The following is a 25,000-nucleotide window of genomic DNA, read 5'->3' on the forward strand; positions in this document are numbered from 1 at the left end:
TACATTTAAACGATTGATTGTGATACCGAACCACAAATACTTGAATTTTGGGCTTAATTGATCTATTTTGTGAAATGCATAGGTAGTACGATTGGGTTATGATTATATATTATTAACCTGCTACAAATTTGATGCCTGAACAGAAATGGTACCTAATGCAGTGTAATCGTTGTTTTCATCTCTAGTTTGATTGGTATGGCCTCCCAAAACAAGGATGTTAGCGACGACGATGGAAGCCCAAATGGTAAAACTTTATTTCTCTTCTGTAATTGCTTCTCTGAAATACATACAAAACAATTCTGTGGCCGATTGATTAGTGTTTATTACCATGTCAGGAAGCAACGATTTGGGCCCGAATAGGAACCAGAGATCTGACAGGTCGAGACGCGTATGGTCGGTTCGTGAGGAAGAGATACTAATGGCCACGTTGAACTAACGGATGGAAGTCCGACAATGGCTTCCGCAACGGTCACCTTGTGCGGGCGAGGGAGGCGATAAAGCGTGAATTTCCGAAGACCGATATCATGCCACACCCGCACATCTACTCGAAAATAACTAGCTGGAAGAGGAATCACGGATCACTTAAGATGATGCTTAACCACAGTTGCATTGGCTTCAATTCAGATGGTACCTACTGAATTGAATGTGATGACGAGCAATGGGCTCTGTTTTGTAAGGTTTGTATTGTGTTGTTCGATGCCCTGTTGCGTTATTATAATTATCCAAATGCGGTTTACTACAGTGAGTATGGTATGATTATCCAAGTTGCTGCATATGATTTATAGGAATACTTAATTCAACTACAACACTCTGTGAAATGAATTTATAAACAGTGAGTATGGTATGATTTATGGTATGATTTATCCAAATCATTTATAGCTTTTATAGAATAATAAAAGTTGTAGTGAGTATGGTATGATTTATCCAAATGCATTTTTACAATGCTGCATATGTTTAACTAATTGGTGTCTAATTGTTAGTATGTGTGAGAAAGACAAAAATGCCAAGTATATACGGAACAAATCGTGGCCTCAATATGAAGACTGGAAGGAGGTTTTTGGTAATGACCGTGCTGATGGTGATCGTCGTGTAGACGTTGGTGATGCTGCAGGGACCATTTATCCAAATAGAGATGGAATTCAGGCCGAGGATGAATGAGTTGGTAAAGTTTGGTGTAGTTATTTTTTTTGTTGTTGTTGTCCTATTCTGGATTGTGTCTGTTTTAATTGATTGTTCATCATATTTGTAGCGCATTCCACCAGAGTTTGTGTCTCTTCATGGAGCGGATCTCCCTTTCGACTGCCGTTTAGTCACAACGCATGGAAGGAGTTGGCCAGTTCGTTTGATGAAGATTGCGAGTGGTTGCCATTTCCATGCTGGATGGTCTGACTTTCGGATCATTCATAACATTGTGCACGACGATTGGCTTACGTTCACTATGGTTGACGCGGGCATATTCCATGTGAAGCGCTATAATCCAAGAACGGGATGCCCTCTACTCGGTGATTTTCAAGGTGCGTAACTGGATAAAAGAATAAAATTTAACACTAGTGTAATATTTGAGTTCTCTCCGATTCTCAAATTTCTTTGGCGTTGTTGCGACATAGTGCAGTAGTTGTTGCAGCAGTCATTTTACTCGATACTCTGCTTTTTCCTTCATATTTGTAACTAATCTTCAATTCCACTAACACTGTGGGTGTTGTGCTTTGAAGATTCAGGTGAGTCATCAACTCGGATACTTGTCACCTTTTGTAGCAGTTAAAGTAAAATCATTCATTTTAGTCATTGACGGTCGAATCAATTGCTCTTTACTTGCTGATTATTCACAAGATTGATTGAAGCGAAGAAACTATTGAATCCTCAATTGCAACTCTGTTCATTAGCTTACTAACTAATTGAATTCGACTGACTTCAGTTTATCTTTTATACATGTACCTTCCGAGAAGCCACTGGAGTTGGAGACTCCGACCACAGTGATGCCCCCGATGTTGATACGGAGGACGACTATGTGCCAACGGAAACAAAGGGGGGCGACTCATCGGATGATGACAACTATGCTCCGGACCCAGGGATTGTAAATGATGATGTCTGTCCTACTTTCACCATTACACTGGACAGTTCGAACATCAACCGCTCTTTGGAGATTCCAATGGCTTTTTGGCGCCGCCACATTCGCATGAATGCCCTGCAAGACCCGGTTTACTTCAATGTGAACGGTGACACTTGGTACATCATTCTCGACCACAATGAAACCAAGATCTGGGTGAAACGTGGCTGGAGACGTTTCAAATATGGTAACAATCTGGTGGTGGATGTGCGCTGCCACTTCAAGCTCATTGATCGGAATGACGTCCAGTTTTATGTGTGGTTTGATCGCCCTTAAAAAAATGCAGATTGTCTTGGTGGAACCGTGGTAGTAATGTAGTTTAATGTGGTGTTTGTAATGTACGATGCAGCTTGTTGTTGGGTGAGTATAGTTCACCAAATTTTCTTGATCGGATTGGTATTATATTAGTTTGGTAGGTGCCTATGTATGTGCTTCTGTTTGTGATAGTTTTGCTTCAACAATCACTTACAGAATATTGGATATTATGCTATTGGTATGGACTATGTGGACTATGGTATGTAATGTTTCTTATTTCCATAAAAGCTTGGTTATTTTATGTTTACTAATAGACTCCATCATAAGGTAATTATAAGTAAAGCAACAAATGATATACACACAAGTGATGTGTTTGCAATCTGTAATTTAATGCCTATAAAAAAAGTAATGAGCTTTCTGATAAAGTGGGATGCATCATGCGAAACTTTATGCTCAATTAAAATCAATACAAAAGTAAGTATCATGAATTAATACAACAAAACGGAAGATGTTAAGAAGAATGGAGTCACGATGACAAAACTTAAACTAAGGCAGTAATACATAAAAAAATTATGCACCGATACCCCAACTTAACCACGATTTCGGTCGGCCCACATTGCCCTTGCTAGATCATCCCTTTTTTTTATCCACGACGCCGATGGTTCCACGCTACTAATATTATCCCCGCCTAACAGTGGTTCATTGTCACTTTCATCATCAATATCCGCCTCATTATCCAATTCGGCCTCAACGGGATCATCCACCATTTGAATTCGTATGAAATTGTGTAGTAGAAAGCATGCGATTATCAGGCCGGTTTGAACATTAATCGGGTAAAAGCTTGCTGATCGTAGGATACCCCACCTCATCTTCAGCACCGCGAATGATCTTTCGATGACATTCCTCGCCTTGGAGTGTCTAAGGTTGAACAGCTCTTCGGGTGTTTGGGGTGCTTGTCTTCCGACGCCCCATTCCTTAAGATGGTAACGGACAGCTTTGTATGGTGTCAAGAAACCTTCGGCATTTGGGTATGCATTATCACAGAGGTAGTAGCATCCTGAAAAATGTAACAAATATTGATGCAGTAAGTCAAGGGAAATCATATTTAGTGTAGTATGAAATGAGTCAACTCTGTAAACAAAACCTTTAGGCACTTTGAGACCTAAGGGTCTGGTAATAGCATCCCTTAAAATCCTTGAATCACCCGCTGATCCTTCCCATCCTGGAAGGAGGTAAATGAATCTGAGTTGTGGGTCACAAACGGCCAGTGTATTGGTGGTGATGTGACCCTTTCGATTACGGTAACGGGGAACGTCAGCAATTGGCACACGAACATTGATATAAGTACCGTCTAAAGCGCCTAGACAACCCTGCGAATATAATACAAAAAACAATCAAGCATTCTATCCAAGATTGATGTAAGTAAGCATTCCAATCTCATTATACCTTGAACCAATTCCACCTGCGGTCAGAGCAAGCCTCATCTATTGGCTTGGGCTTCACCAAAAAAAGGCTATGCAGCGTGAGAATTCCACGGAGTACAGTGTGTATATATTTTGAAACGGTTTGAGATGATCGCATGAAATTGAATCCTACTATGCGGGATTTCTTGTGATGTGCTAGCACACACAAGAACATAGATACTTGTTCTTCCACAGTCACTAGTTTTTGATCAATTAAGCCTACCCGGTCACGGAGAATACGACAGAGACGCCCAAAGGTGTTCCTATCCATTCTTAAATTATCCACACAAGCCCTATCTGTTACACGCACAAGTCTATCCAAATAGCGTACATGAGCCGGGATAGAATCTAGAACCGCTGACTGACCTAGTCGATCCCAACGTTTACGCTTGCGGTTTTGAGGGCAGATCATTGTGATCATAAAAGAGATAAGCAACAAGTTAATTTGGTAGTTCCTTATAATCTCCTCAAGCAAAATCATCACGGTGGTCAAGTCATTTTGAGGACATAGAGCCTGAACAATGTTTCAAATTCAAACAAAGCACACTTCATTTCAAATTGAGTACAACAAACTTCAACAAACATCAGAAGCAGAAAAACTAACAGTTGTGAAGCTAAATCACACCAGATTCAGAGAAGCTAAATCGCACCATTAGTGAAGCTAAAATTGAACATGTTGATTCAGCCTATTGTAAGAATTGGTATGGAAACAAAATGTAGACCAACTGAAAAAACCCATACTGTGACATCAACCAAGCCAAATAAACAAAGTTGCAAATTTTATTCGAAAACACCAAAAAGTAGTCCATTTGAGAAATTGGAACTATGTGTACAGATCAAAAATTCAACCAAGAACAGTTAGAATAAGTCAAAAAAAATGGAAAAGAACAAGGTTACGAATTCAATTTTAAAACAGAACCCAAAACACAGCAATGAAAATCGGCAATTGCAACTGTTGAAAACTTATGCAATTTCGCATTTTTATATTCGATCGACATTTGGTCCCTTGTACCAATTTGGCGTACCTTCCGCAAATTCTCTTCGTTAGCCATTGCAATGGATAAACAGTGCAACCAAATATGAAGTCGCTGCGAAAATGTAGTTTTGTATACCATCAAACAAACTAATAATTCAGTGGTAATTATGCAATTCATCAAAAAATGAAACAAAGTAAAGGGCTTACAGGCACCAATCGGCGAATTGATGCGGAGATGACCACAAATCGCCGTCGTCAAAATTTTGCCGGCTTACAAATCCTCCTTTGCGGCAAAAAATAATTCCAACCAATTTGAATTTATGAGAGAGGGAGGGCTTTTGTAGACAATCATTGAGATTCACACAATCTGGATATATCACATAGAAGTTTATCGGAGCCGAAACCTCTGTTAGGCTTATGCAAAAAACCCAGACTGGTATCTTAATTTCTTTCGGGTCGGTGGTTGTATACCGGATCTTTGTATAAGACTATCAGGGCAATCAAAGACTAGATAAGCCCTAGATAGGAGGGCTTATCTGACCCTATCAGGGCAATCAAACATACCCGTATCAGAGATAGCATATTTGTTAACACAAAATGACAAAATTATCCTCTGAGATTTGTATGTATGTAGTTGTTGAATTAGTAAATTAATTTATTAATTAATGGGAGTATTATTAAGTCAACAATGTTCTGCAACTTCCATTGACGCCTTGTTTATCTTCTACATCTTTCATTTTCACAGTTTGCAACTTCCATTTTCTATTATCCAAATTATTGATCATTATAAGTCATTAATCACCCATTTTGCAACTTCCAATAAACAATAATAGAACTCACCATTGATAACATATTTTCGTCAAAAATGAAAGTATTCCGTATACCTTTGGAATATGAAATCAAATTAAGGGGGCTTGAACCCAAACTCAAATCATCGATGACAATTGACAGTAACCAATTCAATTAGATTATCAAACGCATTGAACCAGGGTTCAAAGCAATAATAGCTCGTCACTGCCTCCCGACGAAAACCCTCTGAATCGAACGGGGTCACAGCATACCAGCCTAATCATTAACCCAATTGAAAAATCCTCAAAAAATCTACCAGCCACTGGAGAAACCCACCATAGAATCGGCATCAGCTATGGTTCAATAGTGTTCGTGCTCTGACAGCAGCCCAAAATGAAACTTACTCAAGAAATTGAAGAGCTGCCGACCTAGAAAACACTACCGTCGGGGTCGAAATTGCCCCCAACAGCAAATTGATAGTGAGAGAGATGTATCTTGATGCTGAAAGCTAGATCGATTGGGAAGGCCGAAAGGGGAAACGAGAGAGTGAAAGTAGTAGGGGTAGTGGAGGAAAACATGATGAAACAGATTTGTAACCCACCAATTTGGTGGGTTATGTAACCGAGTAGAATAAGGAAAATTTCCTCAGGCTTAGACGGGCCTAGCCCCATTCTCGGGCTTTGAGTTAAGCATTTCTGGTGTATCAAACAGAAGGAAATACGTAGATAAAAAATCTATTTTACCCATTTCTTGGCATATCTAAGTTAACAAACGGGCCCTTATAGTTTAATCATTTTTCAGCGAATTATGCTGTTATAGCATTCCAATTAAAACATGTGGGTAAAATGATTATGGACAAAACGACCTCGTTTGCTTAAGTTCAAAATGATGTTTTATCAACTAGTTTTAAACCGACGATCACACTAGCTAGTAATTCGCCGGAAAAGAAAAGGATGGGATGATTGCAAAATTTTCAAAGTTCGTAATTTATTTATCGTGTATGTACACAACTCATACAAATACTTCACCTTTGTGTTTCATTTAAGTACATTCTGTTGTTTTTGTTTTGATGCCGTTAGCTGTTTTTTTCTATGTGAGGTACAAAATGTTTCATTATTGGTCTATGTTACTAGTATACAAAGTTCTATCATTGTTTTATATTAATACAAAATATTTAGTCATTATTTCATGTTTTATACGCCATGTGGGTAAAAGAGTTAAGGACGTTCAAACACATATGAGAAAATATATTGGATTGAAAAGCGGATGAAACTTTTTGTACTAATTTATGCAAACTTGAAACATTTTGTACCAATATGTAACAAAAGTGAAACATATTGTATAAATTGTATAATTACCCTTTATTTTTCAAATGTTGGAAAAGTGTGTGACGGACTAGAATCTGTCTTTCGAGATTTATTTGGCAATTTTCGCTTTATTGAATTTCTAACATTGCTATTAAAATGAGAATGTTGCCTTGCTTTATTCAACATGGCCAAGCCCAAGACTAGCTTCTAAAAGCCCGGTCTTTTATTCTGGGCCATCGGCCCATTCTAGGATAACTGTTTATTTTTTAAAATAGGATAAAAAATATATTTAATATTTATAGGTCGTAAATTGAGTCGTCGAGCTCTGTATTCCGTCACTTTTCAATATTATCCATCTCCCACAGAAATCCCCAAATCGAATCATCTCCGATCTACTAGGGTTTCCAATATCCTACTCGGCGACCGATTGTGAAGATTATCAGCTCTCGAGGTTTATTCCTATCGATCCGTAGCTTCGATTCTGATAATCTCCAGCTCCCGCGATGACGACTGCTGCAAGACCTACCTGGGCACCAGCCAAAGGTGGGAATGAACAAGGAGGAACTCGAATCTTCGGTCCATCTCAAAAGTATTCGTCTAGGGACATCGCTGCTCATACTACCCTCAAACCTAGGTTCGTTCTTTTCGCATTTATCATCCTCAATTTTTCTTAGGTTTTGTTTTCTGTTTTCCTTGAAATTTCCTAGGGTTTGCTCCTGTTTACGGTACATGTATAGAAATTCTGTTTTATTACGTCTTTATTTCACAAACTGGAGTTCTTAACAAGGGAAGAGGTTGGCGTCGAACTATTGGGTGATATACTGATATTTGTTTTATATGTTCACGTCTTCTATTTAATGTGAAACTGAGGGATTCATCACTTTATGGTGTAAACTACTTTAGTCTGTCAATGTAGGGGAATAATGAGAATATTTTTCATGTTGTATTGTTATGGTGATGTTTAACTATTACTTAGGAGTTAGGACTTTCACAAGCTAAAGATATGAATTCGATGTGTTTTTGTCCTCATTGAGGACACATAATTAGCATTCTCCGTTTACTCGGTACATTTTGATGCCAACGTTAATCTGAATACCAGTTTATTTTGTCCTGGTGGTCTGGTGCAGAAAGGAAGGACAAGACACCCAAGATGAGGTGCAAAGGAGAAATCTCAGGGAAGAGCTAGAGGATCGAGAGAGGAGGCATTTCTCATCAAAAGGTTTGGTTTTCTCCATGTCCAGCCGAAAGATATATTTCACTTCTGAGTTTGAGTATCTGGCTGTGAGTTCTCAAGTGATTTAATTTGTTAATACAAATCTTTATTCTATGTTATGCAGAGGATAGAGATCGCCGGAAGGGAAATCATCTCCTTTTAGAAGGTAAACAATGCATGATTGCTCGTATGGAGTTTGAAAATTGGAACTGTATGCTTTTTCGAATTAGCAGTAATTGGTCTACTCTATTTGCAGGGTCTAGGAGAGAAGTTGAGGACCGTATTATTCCACGAAGTATAGATGCAGATGATGCTGATGTGAATGCTCAGAGTGATGATGATAGGTTTTTCATTTTCTATTTTTCTTCTACTTTTATCATGTTATTGTTGATTTTTGGCTCCTGTCATATGGTGATTTAATGTATTGTTGTGCAAACCTTTTACTATAATCTTTTACTAAACATTTGCAGAGGGCAAGTTTAGATTAATTTTCTCTGATCTTTTTTTTTGGTTTCCCTTATTAGAACATTGAAAAGTTAAAATGTTCTATTTATGTTCGCATAAAATCTTTTCTCTTGGTAATTGCTAACTCAGTATATTAATCATTTGTTGTAGTGATGAAGATGACGACGATGATGATGAGGAAGCACTTCTGCTTGAGCTTGAACGTCTAAGGAGAGAAAAAGCTGAGCAGAGAGAGCGAGAAGTAAGCTGCGTGTTTTCTGTTGTTTTCAAGTTTATCACTCTTCCTTTTGATTGCATTATGTTCTAAAATTTCCAAATTGAAGTATTAACCTAGTATGACGGGTCTAAGACATTGCATGTTATATAGGTGGAGTGTATAATTGGAGTCCATGCTAGTCCAATTCATGAATTGTGCTGTGCGCCATTTGAAAAGTGTGGTCATGATGAAAAACTGATGAGTTTTTTATCTTTGTAGGAACGCGAAAAACAAGATGAGGAGTTGAAAGCTAAAGAAGAGCAACTTTTGCGTGGAAATCCTCTACTAAACAATCCAACTTCTTTTAGTGTAAAGAGGAGGTACTAAAACTATTCCTTCCTTTTGTCTCCTTGGTTTGGGGGTTGCATCTTTCCTTCAACTTTTAAAGTTTTTTTTTTTTTTTTCCTATTTCTTTACTTATTTTATACTACTATTATGCCCAGCTAATCATTCTTTGAATCCAACTTGTTCAGGTGGGATGATGATGTGGTTTTCAAGAACCAAACTCGTGGTGAGACCAAGACTCCTAAGCGCTTCATCAATGACACCATCAGGAGCGACTTCCACAGGAAATTTCTCCATAAATACATGAAATAATGACTTCGCTATTTCACTGATAGAACTCTGGCCTGATGTTGAGAATTGAGACCACCAAGTGAAACAGTTCTTTGGTCTAAGTATTGATGTGTTATGTGGATTGTATGTGTTTCTAAACTCGTAAAGATTGTAAGGATTGTATGTGTTTCACCCTGGAATCCAGTCCTAATATACAGTTTTACCTGATTCTGTTATTAAATATTAAAGCTGCCTTGGATTTATGATGTGAGTGAAAATAGATTATGATTGCAAGTTGTTGCTTACCATTGTTGCCCTATAATAGTATAATTATATAATTGTCAAAGATAAGATGTGTCCAACACCTTTGGGCTAAAGTGAAATCGCTATATCGGAACTAGTTGAGAGCTGTAAAAGATTTGTAAAGAAAGATGTGATATGATCTTGAGTTGCTATATACATATATCAAATGATGGCTTAGATTACTTCGGTTTATGTTATGCTGTGATCTCCAAATCAAATGATGAACAACTCTTGGTAACCTGATTGAAGCTAAGTCGAATGTAAGAAAATCAAGGACTGAAGATAAATACTCATCAATCAATTTGCAGATGTACTATTGTCATAACACAATTCTGGACACGTGTATGTATTACTCACAAAGCTATATCAAGCCATAAAAACACGAACGTGGCGTCAAATTTGGCTGTGCGGAAGAGCAAACTTCAGCACCATCTTCATATCGAACAACTCGACCCCACGCAACTCAAAACACCTTTCCACACGACTCATGGTGGTGCGGTATCTGCACATTTCGGTTATTGAGAAGCAGAGTTGTGCGCACAACCCATACACCAACTCATTACAGAGCCGATTTAACATTCCAAACAGATCAGACCACACCAATTCCTATTTACTTTCCTCCTTTTGTCCTTCCAATACAAACTCAACATACAAATTTTTCAGAGCTATTACAACCGTAGTGATCAGTGGCCCCATTATTGCTCCCTGCAAAAGTGAAGCAAACAGCAAACATCATGTAACCCTATGCCAGCAAAAAAAGATTCCATAATAGATAAAGGTACCTAGTGACAAACAGCACAAACAAGACAAGAACACAAATTTTTCAATGAATCTTATCATCGACATCTACATAATCTTGTTTGAGAACTTGGGTGAGTAGCATTTAGGAATCAATGGTGTAGAAGACATTCACAAATAAACAATCATAGGATTACAATCTTGACAGTCTAAATGGCTATTTTCTTGACAATCATAGTTTTGATTGATTTTCGTTCAGCTCTGTCGAAGATCATCTTACATAGGATGTTCCAAAATCATTGTCTAAACGATGCATGATCTGATGTAGTTTAACAGAGGTAATGAAACCATGGAAAGTGATGTTGAATTGTCTATTAAAGTATAAGTAACAAACAACAGCAGACAAAGACAGAAGTAAACTACCTCCAATGCAGAGTCAAACAATGTCATCCCACCGATGATGCTGAGACCCGTAAGATAAGCACTATGACCAGGAATATCCTCCTGTATCTCTATAGTTCCATACTCCACAAGCGCAAGATGAATGATGGACAACGTGATTGCCAATAAATATCTTCCCTCGAACACCAACTGCAGCGTTGCTGGTATTGTCGAGATCCAATGGGGAAACAGAGGCAGCAAACAGCTCACAAACGCCATTACAGTTGACATATACAAAAAGTGTATTGAGAATAATCTGAAGATAAGCCAAGTCATGCATCCTTGATAGAAGGCAATCTCAACGGTTGCTAACAGAACTCCCGAGATGGCCTTATCCAGCACTTCAACACACCGGTCTCTTGCAGAAGGTGTGATGGGGAACATATATATCACTTGCTCGGTAACTCCACCAGACTCCGATGTGATCAGATAATACAACACCCAAAAAAACACCATGGATTGTGAAACAAAGTTGAGCAGCCCTGCAGCACCGGAGAGAATGGAGCTCCCAACCAAGAACACTAGCTTAGCGCTTCCACCTAGAACAGACGTGCTACTGACTAACACACTCTGCATCACATTCATCCCCTGAGAAGCAAACCCCTTCGCCTTCTCCACCAAATCTTCCCTCGTTATCAAAATTTCCCGAAAAAGGGAGTCCACTTCGGTGTATATCTGCCCCCAATGCCGCTCCCTCACTCTCTGTTTCAAGCTCAAGAACCTCTCAGCATAAGGGGAAGGACTCATCAAAGCCGTGGACTTGGTGGAAGCGTTCTCTGACGGCGTGATCACAAACTGCTTGATCCCAAGGACGAATTCAGTCATGTTATACTGCATTGCCAAGGAATCAATCTGATCCGACACAGTCTCGTAGAGCTTGGTCGAATACATATCCACCATTCCGGGAACATCATTATCATCCATCCATTTCCTCACACCAATCCACTCAGCATAGTTGCTCTCCTCCACATGAGACTTGAGAGCAAAAACAGCATCTTTCCCCTCCAACCCAATCTTGTAAGAGAAGAACATAATCCCAGCTAAAGAGCCAACAATCATAGCAACAATCAAACCAATAGCAATAAAAGTCTTCAACCGTGACAATATAACCCTCGTGAAAAACGCACTCACCGGCAGCCTACGGAAGCTCTTGCTCCTAAAGGTCGAGACTTTACTCATAGTGGCATCCACAGCATTAGTGGTAAACATGAAACCCAAAGCCACAAGCGTAACCGACCCAATCCCACCAATCACTTCATACGCCATCACAAACAACCAAAATGAAACCAGCCACCGCACAAGCTTGTAGAAAGCGCTCTGCTTCCTCCGCATTGGAGTCGCAGCCTTGTTCTTCCTAAGCGCAACTCCCAAAAACAATTCCTTGATCTCTACTAGGGTTCCGAAGAAGACCCTGAAAATGGCGACGGGGATTGCTAGCGTGGTCTCGGTTAGCCCCAATTTCAAGGGCTCAGCCCAGAATCCGAAGAGGGCTTCCTGAATTCCTCGGAGAGGGATCGAGCAGAGCACCGCCCACAAAATGGGGCGCAGGAAATTCTCGAGGAGCTTCCCGACTCCGAAGACGAGGAAGATGGTGAAGGCGAGGCCGGCGTGGGCCATGGCGATGTAGAGGGCGAGGCGCACCTGGGGATCACTGGAGAGGGAATTGGCGGCGCCGTCATCGGGCGGAGGCTGCGCCGCCGCGGCGGGAGACGGCGAATTGGTGTCGGGTTTTCTGATTGAGGCGGATCGGAACATTTCCTGCCAGGGAGGGCAGAAGGTGTTGGATTTTGATTTGGATTCTGAATCGTATGGAACCAAGGCCATAATGTGGAGAGGGGGAATGACGTCAGGCCCCCTCTTTCATGGGAAAAAATTGGGTCTTTGTTGCGATTCTAGAATGGGATAAGGGATAATTAACAGAATTTGAGAGAGTGGAGAAGAGGTCTTGCTCTGTTTCTCTTGTCTCTTTGTCTCTCTGAATCAGTTTGATTTTTCTTTTTTCTTTTTTTTTGATTTAAAATTAAATTCAGTGTCAAGCAATGATTAGTTATTTTGAGTGTAGTGACGAATAAGCCCTTTCCGGTTTTCTAACTTTTCACGTGGGGGCCCACCACTCGCACCGTAGTTGTCGGCACGGTTTGGATTGGTCATACGTTTTTGAATCTAATCATTTTCAGCATGTGACCATCTATTTTGGGGAGGATTTTAACATTTTCATTTTCAGGATCGCAATTATAGTAATCTTACTACTCATACTTATTTAACTGATGATTGAGATTTTGATTACTCATTTAGACAGGGATGTAATCAAATAAAACTATAAATATTGTACAAATTCAAAAGTATAATCTGGATTATTAAAAAATATCAACGCATCACAAAAAAATATCAATAAGAAAATGTCAACAGAATTTCAACGGTAGTCAATGATTGATGCTATGTTGATATTGTGTTGATACCGTGTTGACATTAAAATCTTGAAATTTTACACTATGTTGATATTGTATTGAAACTGTGTAAAGCTGTATTGAAGAGTTTTGAGTTTATACAATATATAAACTTGCATTTTATCACTACCCCATTTAGGTATTTATAGAATTGATTACTCTTTTATTTATTTCTTAATTACATAAATAACGGAGGGATGCACAACTGGAGTGCAATCTCCTATTTAGACTTTTTTTTATACTCCCTTCGTCCCCTATTAAAAGTCACAATTTTTCATTTCGGTCCGTCCCCAATTAAGAGTCACACTTCATTTTTACCATAAATAGTAAGTAGGTCTCACATTCCACTAACTCAATTCACTCACATTTTATTATAAAATCAATCTAAAAAAATTGGTCTCACATTCCACTAACTTTTTCAACCAACTTTTCTTTACATTTCTTAAAACCCGTGCCCGGTCAAAGAGTGACTCCTAATAAGGGGCGGAGGGAGTAATTAAATTCTTTAATGAGGTAATGTTTTGGTGATTTCTTGATTTTAGTGAGTTTGAGTGGTTGAATATTTGCTTGTTTTAATAGATATTTAGGGTTTGGGGCCTGTTTTTATGATGGGTGCTCGTGGCGATCGATAATTTGTTCAAAAAAAGGTGCTAATGTTGCTCCGATTTTTTGTGAGAGCAAACTCAACCCATATCTTGGCGAGAAGATCCATATGGCATGTTCGCATCATGCAACCGGTGGTTGCCGCCATGGCATGTAATCTTTCTGGATATTCTTGATTTTGGTTGTTTAATTATTGTGATATTTGATAATGTTTAATTTTGGTTGAGTTGTTGTGTTAATTTCTCAATGTCGGTCGACGGTGGACAAGTAGCGATTTTAGGTTAGCATAGGATTGTGGATTCTATAGTCTAGACATATCCCTCCGTCCACGAATGGGAGTCTCATTTCTATCCGATACGGGTTTTAAGAAATGTTAAGAAAAGTAGATGGAAGAAAGTTAGTGGAATATGAGTCTCACTTGTATATATTAGTATTAAATGATATGTGAGTGGAATGAGTTAGTGGAATGTGAGGTCTCTTTACCTTGGTAATTATGAACTGGGACTCCTATTCGTGGACGGACCATGATGGAAAAACGGGACTCCTACTCATGGACGGAGGGAGTAATAGTTAGATGGTATGTTTAATCGTTAATTTTGTTGTTCATATTTGTTTCGCACGAATTTTATGAAATGTAAAGAAAAGTGAATGGATTACGAACTCAAAGTGCCATATTCTTTGAGGATGGATGGAGTATTTGTTTCAAAGTTTGGTCTAATCATCTTAAATCAAATAAGAAATTGAAATAGATTCAATTTAATAAAATAAGTAATTTGATAACATTTTTTTGCCTTTCTAAATATGTATACACTCAAATGAATATTGTACTCGTTACCATCATTTTCATATTAATTGAGTCATTTTTTTATTTTAAAATAATTAAATTATTTCTACTTTTAATAAAAAGAAACTATCTCTCTTATTTTATTATCTTTTTATCTATTTTATTTTATTCACTATTTTTAGTTCACACACTATTTTTAATCTAAGCATCTCTATTAAAAAGTATTAAAAGAAACTATCTCTTATATTTTATTATCTTTTTATCTATTTTATTTTATTCACTATTTTTTAGTTCACACACTATTTTTAATCTAAGCATCTCTATTAAAAAGAAACAGAGGAGAGTAGTAAAACCTCCAACGATTTTGTAAATATCGAGTTATTGAGGAAGCCAAACGACGTCGTGGGGTTGGAAAATCGCCAGAACCAGAGCTTAGACCTCAACTGTAGCTATGGAAGCTTCGGAGGAGATCTTACTCAACTCGCTAGCCAACTCGGGCGTACCGATTCCGCTCGGCTGCTCTTCTGTCGGAGACCTCACACCGCCCTCTCTCTTCTCCCTCTGCTCCGCCGCACTCCGCTTGATCGACGGCCAGCGTTATGCGTCGGCGTTTCCTCCATGCTTGCCGGTGGATTCAATCCCTGATAGGCTCAAAATCTGCTCCGAACTCGCACACGCCTTTAATGAGTTAGGCTACAGCGCCGACCTCAGTTTCCACAAGGTTTCCACTGCTTCTCTTCCATCCTTACTTGTTTTCACTGCACAATTCAATTAGGGCAGTTTGTTTCATAGTACTATCATTCAATTCTCTCAATTGTGCATTTCAATTCACAAATTTCCCGTTTCTCCATCATATGGAGCAATTATTATCTCTGATGAAGTGATATGGATTTTCATTAGGCAGTTTCTGTACCCATCCGAGGAGGACTCGTATAACCTAGTGAGATTTTTGGTTGCAAAACTCTCTGAATCTTCTGCAGCTCGCACAGCGCCTTTAAGAGATGGAGGTAACGAGCTCGGTGATGAGGGAGATACTGTGCAAATTGAAGAGATTTTGGATGGATTTAATTCAGCTTTACACAATGTGAAACTAGAGGATAAAGAAACTAATGCGAAGGGAGATCGGTATTCGTGTATTTCAGAAGGGGCTGAGAGCTCCGGAAGGAATGACCAAAAAAATTCTCAGGTAAATTTGTGTTCCTTCATTCAAGCTTCACCAGTTGAATTTATTTGTGATTAGCTTGAAAGCTTAGAAGTAATATTCTCTTAGAAAAATCATTTTACAGTTCGACATCAAACCGATACTGAAAATGCAACCGGGAGAGAAGTATTTGCCTTTGTTGAATTTTGTGATATTGAAATTGGTGATTCTTGTGTCCATTGATGTTTTATGTATTGTATACTTACTGAGTGCTGAGATTAGCAAGTTATTCTACTTGCAGCATCTTGGTGAAGAGTTGCAGCTGTTAAAAGCAGCTGCAGAAATGGTGTGTGATGGCCAGCACCCTGTTGAATTTTACATTGATCAGCTCAATGAACAAGTGGAAGCCAAAAGACATAAGCTAAAGGAGCTGGAATCAGAGTGGTAGGATTTGTTGATGACTTGCTTGGGGTTTTAATTTTACTTGAACTGACACCTGAAACAGACAGGCTTTACTGTATAATTGATTTCATTTTAAGTCGTTTTATATATTTATTTCTTTGAATTTTGAGGAGTATACCATTCAACCTGAGTGAGAAGTGTGGTGTTTATTTTCCACAAAAGGATTGTCACGAATTTTAAATGCAGGAAAGCTACTGAAGGACCTCTGTTGGAGAAGAAGAGAAATCTTGAACAATCTCTCTTTTCATTATATCCTGAGGCAAGTGGAAAGCTTGTGAAGATGAAAATGGAAACAGAATCTGTTTTAGCGGAGATCAAAACAAGGTACTTCGGTTGCTATTTTGCATCTCTTTCTGAAACTAGATGTAGCAAGATAGCAAACAGATACAGTTATTCCTTGTCCACCATGATCACTTGTACCAAGATAGTAGTATTACTGAGTGTTGAAGACATGATTTAATTTCGTACGATAATGTCTTGATGCCACATGACTATTGCTTGTCATTTGAGCCAAATATTGTTTTTAAGCACCTATGTGACCGCAGTTGGGCAGTATATTACAATTCCTTTATTGGCATACACTGGTCTGCTTATGACTTGAAAGTGTTGTAAATGGTGTTGTACTTATATGATCTTCACAGATACCAGCTGGTTTGCTTAGGCTTATTTCCCATGTTAAACTCTTGGAACAGTTGTTTTCAATCTCCACCCCTAAGATTATTTCTTATGCTTACTGTCTCTAGTGCAACACAGTTCAAGTTTTACTTTATCTCATAGATTCCAGGTATTGCTAGAGCTAGAGTTAGTTGATGTATGTTAAAATATCAACTAACATGTCTGTGTTGTTTCTTAAAATAAGGGAGGAGGAACTCTCTAAGCTATCACAAGATCTCAAGAAACAGCCCAAGCTGCCACCAAGGAGGTCCTACATTGAGCGTGTCACTGAAATTACTAGAAACAGCAGGAAACAGGATAACGACATACAACGTATCCTGAAAGATACCAGGGAGCTCCAGTTGGAGAGTAATACTATCCAGGAACGCCTTAATCGAACTTATGCAGTAGTTAATGAAACAGTTTTCAGGTATAGTTTTGAAATGCACCCATGGCTTTTCATCTGAAGTCTATTAAGGCACATCAATTGTTTGAATCCAGTTCTTATTATCATTTGATATGTGGTTCTATAGGGAAGCCAAAAAGGATCGTGTTGCTCGACAAGCTCATAGGCTTCTCACGGATATCCATGAAAGCTTCGAACAGATAGCCGAAAAAGTCCTAGCCACTGACAGATCGCGTAGAGAAGCTGCTGATTATGAGGCCAAACTTGCAACCCTCCATGGTATGAGCATGAACATGAGCAAGTTACAAGAAGATCTTGATGCCATTAGAAAAGAAAACGAGCTCCTTGAGCAACGCCTGCATCAACAGTGATTTTGTGGCATTTCTTTTGTCTTTATTAACAACTTTCCCTGTGTACATTGTACTGATGCATAATTTTTTCAAACCAGCCATGAATTCAAGATAGCATTTGCAGTTTATATGGTGCAAGTTGTAAATCAATAGTGGTGTTGAAACTGCAAAATATGCAGGTTTTGCTTTCTGGCATAAAATGAGAGTTTGGTAATGTCAAATATCACAAAGTTTGAAGAAGAGAATGAACTGATGTGAATGACTTAATCTGTGAACAAAATGAAGAGATAGAATGGATACTGAGAGTATGTTATCTACAAATATTCATGTCCTAAAACAACTCCTCATGTCTTGGTCTTCGCCTTCGCCTGAGAAATGGAAGAGTCGAAAATGCTTCGTCTCTTCTTGCTTTGATCCTCCCTCTCCTGACGCTCGAAGTGCTTCTGAGCGTGACTTGCCACTTGCGTCGGGTTCCTCGTGAGAACGACGTATCGCGATATGCTCTTCCAGTCCCCTTTCCCATAATTCTCCAGTCCAAGCAGAAACAGCCTTTTCCATGAATACAAAAATGTCACAATTGAAGAACGACAGCAACAAAACAACAATTCAACAAAACTACAATTCGATCATCAAACTAATAAACAAAAATGTTACTAGAATGCAATTCAGTTTACCTGTGCTCGTCTTCGGTCCAAGGTCTGCCGGCTTTCCTCCCCATTTGCTTTTTCTCAGATTTAGGGCACGGTTGGGGCTCCGGCGATTGGTCCACGTACGCCGGCGGCTCGATCTCCCCTGCATCGATCGCCGCCATGTCCTCCAGCAGCAGAGCGTAGTGCCGCTCGACCTCCGCCGCCGATTTGGTCCCGAGGCGCGCGGCGATTTTCTCCCATCGATCGGCGCAATCGTCGGGGAAATCCACGAGGCAGTCCTCGAATTGCTTGTCCTCCTCCCACGTCCACCTCGGCGAGTCCGCCGCCGCGGAATCACTCTCACTCCCGCTGGTATTCGGCATCGCGATCGAGAGATTCTCGATTCTCGATTCTCACTCCTCTTCTTCACTCACGTATAATTTGAATCTGGAATTTGTGCAAAAAATATAATATAAATATATATAGTGAGTGGGCCGATTATTTGGGGGTTTCATAATTGCACTCATAAAACCTGGATCAGAGTTTCCTCATCTGCCCAGCGCGGATGATTCGGCTTCCAAATTCACGCCGAGCATGTGAGAGAGTGAAATTTCTGAAACTGAAAATGAATATCTGCTTGTTAGATTTCGGCTGGATTCAAATTTTTCCAACACTTCCGCCACCAACTCTTCCTTTTCTTTTCCCTTCCCCCCTTTCCTCTCTCCTATACGTATTTGATTTCGTTTGTTTTGATTCTACTGAAATACTAAGCCGTATTTCTCAACGAAAAGCAAATAGGATGATAAAATAATATAGATAAAAATATAAAAATAATTAGAATTTTACTTCTAGATTATAAAGTCTACAAAATAATCTAAAACGAACAAAAATGATAGAAAAAAGATTATTGTTTGGATATGACGACGGTGATATATATAAAACTAATATTTTAGTTTTTACGTCCCACTGACTTTTTCAACTCACTTTCTATCAGATTTTTTAAATCGTCTCAAATTATCTGGGACGGAGGGAGTATTAAAGTCAGAATCTACAACTATGCAAATGCAATGGGTGTATATTCTGTCATAGGAGTGTTTTTAAATAATAGTAGTAGGTGTATCTTGGTTAAGGAAAAATAAATCGACAGTCATTACTCCATATCCCCATGTATAAAAAAGGGTAAAAATTTAATAATCGTAATTATTAGTGTTTTCCGAGACACATCCCGTTTAGAGCAATTTAGGATTCATACCACGCATTCATTCTATACCTTACGCAGTCAAAATGACAAGACATTAACATCTATGACTGAAAAATCATTACTAGTATTCCATAAAACACAATCCAAAATAAATATTTTCAAAAAATCCAACAAAAGATAGAAGACTAATTCTTAATTCTTAATACCCGTGTAATATGTAATTTAGGAATGTCAATTGAGTTAGTCCATTACGAGTATCGATGGGCCCCATCTATTGAATTTTAGACTAATCATATTCCGACTGTGGGTTGACCAAGTTATAAATTTTCAATCTTAATTATAAATACATTTATTTCAAACTGGTTGCGGTAAAAATTAACAATAAAAATTTATTTTTTATAGTAAAATCCTATACTTATAATATTCTAGTAAGTACTCCCTCCGTCCGCAAATAGAAGATTCGTTTTTCCATTTTAGTCAGTCCACGAATAGAAGTCTCGGTTCACTTTTACCATAAATGGTAATAGGGGCTCACCTCCACCTAACTCATTACACTCACATTTCATTTAAAACTAATATATACAAATGAGACCCCTATTCCATTAACTTTTTTTCCACCGACTTTTCTTAATCTTTCTTAAAACCCATGCCACCAAGAAATGAGACTTTTAATGGCGGACGGAGGGAGTATTACATAAATACATATACCAAATAAAAGATATAAATAACATTATAAAATTAAATTTTAAAAATATTTCAAAAAATCCAAAGGAAATGCATAATTATAAAATTCTTATATTTAATTAATGTAGAATATTTAATTAGAAAATTTTCAATATGTATACTTTGATTCAAACGCGATTAATGTAGAAATTTAAAAAGTATGTACAGTATGATATGCATGTTTATAATAACATTTGATAAATCTTGAATTATTACATAACATATATGAATATATTATGATTAATCTTGACATGTTTCAATCTAATTTAAGGTTTTGTAAATTAAAATTGAATATAAACATATTTCGATTAAATTTAGACTATGTATCAGAATTTGAAATATTTATAATAGTAAATTCAAAATATTACTATCTATTATTATTATTATTATATTAGTGGGTTGTGATCAATTGAGATTTTTTAGCTTCATTATCACCATTCATTTTTATTAATTGATTGGGTCCAGAATTTATCACATAGAAAATATTTTTAGATTAATTAATTATGAAAGAGCAGAATGATAATTTCATGGTACATTTGATTTATTAATTTTTTTAAAAACTTTTTAATTTTTTTTTTATTTTTTAAATTTTATTTTTTTTTTATTTTTTTTGTCAACAAAATATACAATTCATGTCAACTACACATATAACTACATATACAATTTATGTCAACTGTACACATATAATATCAACTATAAGTTGTTGACATTTGATGTGCAAACTATTGATGATAATACTTTGAGTTGACATAATCTACTTGCAGTTGATGTTAATATTTCGAAAATATTATAGATGAGTATCTGAAAATACATCTTAATTATAATTAAACTAAAAAATCTCAATTTAACAGGACCATTATATTAGTATATTAATAAATCTAATACGGTGTAGTACTATATTATTATTAAATAAAAAAATTAGAGGTTAAATTTATTATTTTTGTTTAGTTATTCATCTGGATCAATCATCTCGAACATTAATAGAGTGCAATCTAATAAATTTGAAATTTTATCAGATTAAATATTTGCAAATTGCAACCATCAATCCTCATGTTTCTAAACTGTGTTGACTACCTTAATCTGAAAAAGTATTCAGTAAATAATAATGATAAATTAGAACGTGAAGGTTAATGATTTATTTACTCCATTTCACCTGCTTGAAAATGTGAGTGGCAAATTTTTGTGTGTTTTTGACTGAAGAAGAATCCAAATTGACTCCAAAATTGACTCATGGCTGCTAATCGCGATGACCCGCTTTTGCTCCTCAGTGGCCACCACCCCTCCTCTTCCCCAATCGCCGTCTCCGACGCCGACGCCTACCTCCTCGATGGCCCCCAAATCGGCAGCGCTTCCGGAAGCTTCCAGAACGATGGCAGCATACTCGGTGGCGCATACGATTCTGCTTTTTTTAACGAATCCGATTACGGATTCGCCCGACCCGATTTCAGGCAGTCTCCGCTCGTCGGCACCGTCGAGCTCTACGACCGCCACGTCTTCCTCTGCTACAAAAACCCTCAGGTCTGGCCTCCCCGCATCGAGGCCGCCGAATTCGATCGCCTCCCTCGCCTCCTCGCCGCCGCTTTGGCTGCCAGAAACCCTTCCATGCTGCTCCAGGTATTTCCCCCCTTTCTTCCGATTTATGTTTTTTTTTTTTCAGTTTCGCCTCACTGTTCCACGAGTTTAGAAATTTCAAATCGGCTGGTGTCATTTCTAATAATGCCAGTTACTCTGACATGATATTTTTGGTTTTGCTTCGAATTTGGATGATCTGTGAAAATTATATGTTTTCGAAATTTGAATTTCTGTGGTCAACTAGCCTGACTTCAACATTTTGCTGTTTGCTAAATTGTGTTTTTTGCCTAATTTTTTGCTAGTCAGTGTGCTTTTGATTCATGCTTGTGTTTGGTTAAATGTACATTTAGTAAAAAGACTATCAATATTTTGTAAGTGAAAGTGACAAGAAAAGTTGTGATTTACATCCTACAAACTGCAACCTAATGTACATCGTTATCTAGGTATGGGGTGCCTTACTTTTCAATAATAGTTCCCTCCATAGTGGTGTTTTGGTTTCTGTATGGTTACTATCCCTATGTGAGGAATTTATGAGCATATCGTTCGTTAATTTGTATCATAGCGCATATTTTCCCTGATACTGTTTTATGGCAATTATATGGAAATGCCTGTGTTAATGATCATTATCCTTTAATGTGCCTTTCCTCTCAGACTCGCTTGACAATATGTGAGGGACATGATGGAACCGAGACATCAAATGGTGATGTGTTAATATTTCCGGATATGATCAGATACAGGTTAAAGAAAGAAATCCATCTTTTAATGCTGAAGTAAACCATTGGTGTCCTTAATGTCCCATTGCTTGGACTAATATCAACTGCTATTGCAGGAGATTAACACATTTTGATGTCGACACATTTGTTGAGGAAGTGCTTGTGAAGAATGGTGAATGGTTGCCTGGAAGTCCAGAACATCTAAGGGGCTGGTACATCTTTGTATGCTGCCATGGGTCAAGGGATCGACGATGCGGTGTATGCGGACCATCTATCATTAGTAAATTTAAAACTGAGATTGAGTTACGTGATCTACAAGGAAAAGTGTCTGTTAGCCCCTGTTCACACATTGGAGGCCATAAGTATGCAGGGAACGTGATCATTTTTGGACCAAATATGAAGAAAGAAGTCACAGGGCATTGGTTAGTGATTTTGTTTGGCCATAGAATGCCTTTTGCAGCTATTAATTATTTTCTTATTAGAAGTTGTGGACACCCTTATGAAGAGGAAGATGCCAATGCGTGTCTATAACTGAGTTGCTCTGACCTGTAATTACCTGTTTTCTTATGACCGCTATGCTGCAGGTATGGATATGTTATGCCTGAAGATGTGCCTCTTTTGCTCGAACAGCATATTGGTAAAGGAGAAATCGTAGATTTCTTGTGGAGGTATTTTCCTTTATCTTCCATGTATGTAAATATGAGTGCATGGTAAATTAGAGGCTCCTTATAATGTTAGAACCTGAAATCCAATAAAAAACTTGTCCATAAATGTTTGGTATTCTCTAAATTTAAGCGACCAAGTAGATGCCTGATGTTATATTGATACCGGAAGAAGCGCGACATGTCAATACCTTTTCCCTTGATAAAGTAAAGGCTGAAGAATATACATTGGTTAATAAAGAAGGGAATGATAGATCCACTTTCGTGAGATTTTTCTTTAGTTGAATTTTTGAGCAAGTTCTGGTGTCAGAAATGGTTGGTAACTACAATTTGGTTTGTCTTCTATGCTTCTGACTCTAGAGTCGGTCGTTATCTATTTTTGGACAATTTCAATTGTCTTTTTCCTTCTTTTAGTCATTGGACATTATCGTTTTCTTACAGGGGACAGATGGGATTATCTGAAGAAGAACAGAAGAAAACACAGGAATTAAGGTTCAAGGTTCAAGGTGGGTCAAGTATGGATAGGAGCTTGAAGGACTCTATACAAACAAATGAAGAAAGTGGTAGAGTGTGTGAATCTCAAACGCGGGGTGAGGGTTGTTGTCAGGTCAGTGGAGACTTCTCTTGCTGTCAGAACCCCATGTTGGAAGAGAAAAGAGAAGATCCTCCAGCTGTACCAAACTTTACCACTGAATCTAAGAAGAGCTCCAAAAAACCCATCTCACGTAAAAATAGTGGTAAAGGGGTTGGCCCACGTAGAGTCTGCTCAATGCCTACGTGGTACGAAAGCTGGGAGAGGGAAGATACATATGCTGCTCTTGCTGTTGTTATGGCTGCTACATCAGTTGCATTTGCCTACAAGTGCTACAGGCAATCAAGCTAAGTTCCTGGTAGCATTTGCTTATGTTGTACGATCAGAGATAGTTGCAGTCTCAGTGAGGATGGGCGACAAGAAAGAAAACATAAGTTGCCGGGACGCAGAATGGATGTTCAGTATTTTGTGTCCCTTCCTACCTTACTTTGTACATGTTGAGTAGTTTGTACAGGTGCAATGGCCATGCGACCGAGTCACGACCAACTATTGAACATGTAGCCACTGCAGACACCTTTATAAGCATATGTATAATGTATTGATTCTGGTGTATTTATTCAATGTGCTGTGTTTGTGTAAGATTGAGCATATTTTGCATTTTTTCCCAACCAGTGTTTATAGACTACATTCCCAAAATATCTAAATTCACACAATAATAAAATTTTATAAAAATCGATAAGAGTAGATCATCAATTATGCTGCAAAGTCTGCTGCTGCACCTTTCTATTTATAAGCCTTGTATAACAAAAATATACAAAAGAAGAACAATAGCAGAATAGTAGGACCACCCATTTTACACATTTGAAGTCGTGCGATTCCAACAATAAAAGGATGGATCCTCGCATCCTCGACGGCTCCTACGTCTCCAGCCCTAGAGCTTCGTAGAATGCTTTTGTTTGTAATAATATAAGAGACGTCCCACCGGCTGGCCTCACTCCCCACTTATCTCAAGCTCGTGCAACGAGTCACAGACCCCTTTCCGGTTCTCAAGCTTTTGGAACTCGGATTCTATGGTTTGTGCAACTTTCACGTCTTCTGGATCAGGCTCGGGATAATCCACGTGGACTGAACCATCTTTCGCTGGAGCAACCGACTCCAGTAATGCAGCTTGCTCCTTTACATACTTGTAGAGCTGCTGATGGAAGGGATGGTCCAAGCTATAACAATTGCCAACTACTCCATTTCTAGATCTC

The 25,000-nt window shown here is 38.2% G+C and overlaps 8 protein-coding genes across 9 annotated transcripts in view; 4 read left to right on the forward strand and 4 right to left on the reverse strand.

Moving 5' to 3' along the window:
• The first annotated feature begins 634 nt into the window (after window positions 1-634).
• Window positions 635-2,525, forward strand: LOC125218111 (putative B3 domain-containing protein REM4). The gene is made up of 4 exons (XM_048119711.1): window positions 635-677; window positions 981-1,162; window positions 1,250-1,514; window positions 1,947-2,525. Exons 2-4 carry the CDS (start codon window positions 1,103-1,105, stop codon window positions 2,381-2,383), a joined length of 762 nt encoding a protein of 253 aa, XP_047975668.1. The 5' UTR covers window positions 635-677; window positions 981-1,102; the 3' UTR covers window positions 2,384-2,525.
• A 306-nt stretch (window positions 2,526-2,831) lies between these two features.
• Window positions 2,832-4,877, reverse strand: LOC125217726 (putative nuclease HARBI1). The gene is made up of 4 exons (XM_048119249.1): window positions 4,851-4,877; window positions 3,809-4,339; window positions 3,507-3,732; window positions 2,832-3,419 (listed from the first exon to the last, which is right to left on the reverse strand). Exons 1-4 carry the CDS (start codon window positions 4,875-4,877, stop codon window positions 2,953-2,955), a joined length of 1,251 nt encoding a protein of 416 aa, XP_047975206.1. The 3' UTR covers window positions 2,832-2,952.
• Window positions 4,878-7,212: 2,335 nt separating this feature from the next.
• LOC125185378 (protein CWC15 homolog) lies at window positions 7,213-9,649 on the forward strand. Its single transcript, XM_048081906.1, has 7 exons — window positions 7,213-7,531; window positions 8,025-8,116; window positions 8,235-8,276; window positions 8,367-8,454; window positions 8,726-8,816; window positions 9,051-9,151; window positions 9,305-9,649. Exons 1-7 carry the CDS (start codon window positions 7,401-7,403, stop codon window positions 9,426-9,428), a joined length of 669 nt encoding a protein of 222 aa, XP_047937863.1. The 5' UTR covers window positions 7,213-7,400; the 3' UTR covers window positions 9,429-9,649.
• A 317-nt stretch (window positions 9,650-9,966) lies between these two features.
• On the reverse strand, window positions 9,967-12,844 carry LOC125222095. Its single transcript, XM_048124536.1, has 2 exons — window positions 10,851-12,844; window positions 9,967-10,394 (listed from the first exon to the last, which is right to left on the reverse strand). The coding sequence occupies exons 1-2, from the start codon at window positions 12,690-12,692 to the stop codon at window positions 10,296-10,298; spliced, it is 1,941 nt and encodes a 646-aa protein (XP_047980493.1). The 5' UTR covers window positions 12,693-12,844; the 3' UTR covers window positions 9,967-10,295.
• A 2,219-nt stretch (window positions 12,845-15,063) lies between these two features.
• On the forward strand, window positions 15,064-17,841 carry LOC125223296 (coiled-coil domain-containing protein 22). Its single transcript, XM_048126379.1, has 6 exons — window positions 15,064-15,423; window positions 15,607-15,888; window positions 16,145-16,287; window positions 16,492-16,629; window positions 17,165-17,389; window positions 17,493-17,841. Exons 1-6 carry the CDS (start codon window positions 15,154-15,156, stop codon window positions 17,734-17,736), a joined length of 1,302 nt encoding a protein of 433 aa, XP_047982336.1. The 5' UTR covers window positions 15,064-15,153; the 3' UTR covers window positions 17,737-17,841.
• Window positions 17,842-17,868: 27 nt separating this feature from the next.
• On the reverse strand, window positions 17,869-19,091 carry LOC125223297 (transcription factor SRM1-like). The gene is made up of 3 exons (XM_048126380.1): window positions 18,877-19,091; window positions 18,390-18,791; window positions 17,869-18,264 (listed from the first exon to the last, which is right to left on the reverse strand). The coding sequence occupies exons 2-3, from the start codon at window positions 18,725-18,727 to the stop codon at window positions 18,060-18,062; spliced, it is 543 nt and encodes a 180-aa protein (XP_047982337.1). The 5' UTR covers window positions 18,728-18,791; window positions 18,877-19,091; the 3' UTR covers window positions 17,869-18,059.
• A 2,335-nt stretch (window positions 19,092-21,426) lies between these two features.
• LOC125222174 lies at window positions 21,427-24,386 on the forward strand. The gene is made up of 5 exons (XM_048124664.1): window positions 21,427-21,882; window positions 22,492-22,577; window positions 22,670-22,975; window positions 23,138-23,221; window positions 23,657-24,386. Exons 1-5 carry the CDS (start codon window positions 21,499-21,501, stop codon window positions 24,096-24,098), a joined length of 1,302 nt encoding a protein of 433 aa, XP_047980621.1. The 5' UTR covers window positions 21,427-21,498; the 3' UTR covers window positions 24,099-24,386.
• Window positions 24,387-24,451: 65 nt separating this feature from the next.
• The window catches only part of LOC125222175 (phosphatidylinositol/phosphatidylcholine transfer protein SFH2-like), a 3,982-nt gene continuing 3,433 nt past the window's right edge, over window positions 24,452-25,000 (reverse strand). For both annotated transcript variants that reach the window (XM_048124665.1, XM_048124666.1), the window contains one exon: window positions 24,452-25,000. In XM_048124665.1, coding sequence (XP_047980622.1) covers window positions 24,739-25,000 — 262 coding nt within the window. In that variant the 3' untranslated portion in view covers window positions 24,452-24,738.

This window comes from Salvia hispanica, chromosome 4 (assembly GCF_023119035.1).
Source record: "Salvia hispanica cultivar TCC Black 2014 chromosome 4, UniMelb_Shisp_WGS_1.0, whole genome shotgun sequence".
In the NCBI taxonomy this organism is placed as follows: domain Eukaryota; kingdom Viridiplantae; phylum Streptophyta; class Magnoliopsida; order Lamiales; family Lamiaceae; genus Salvia; species Salvia hispanica.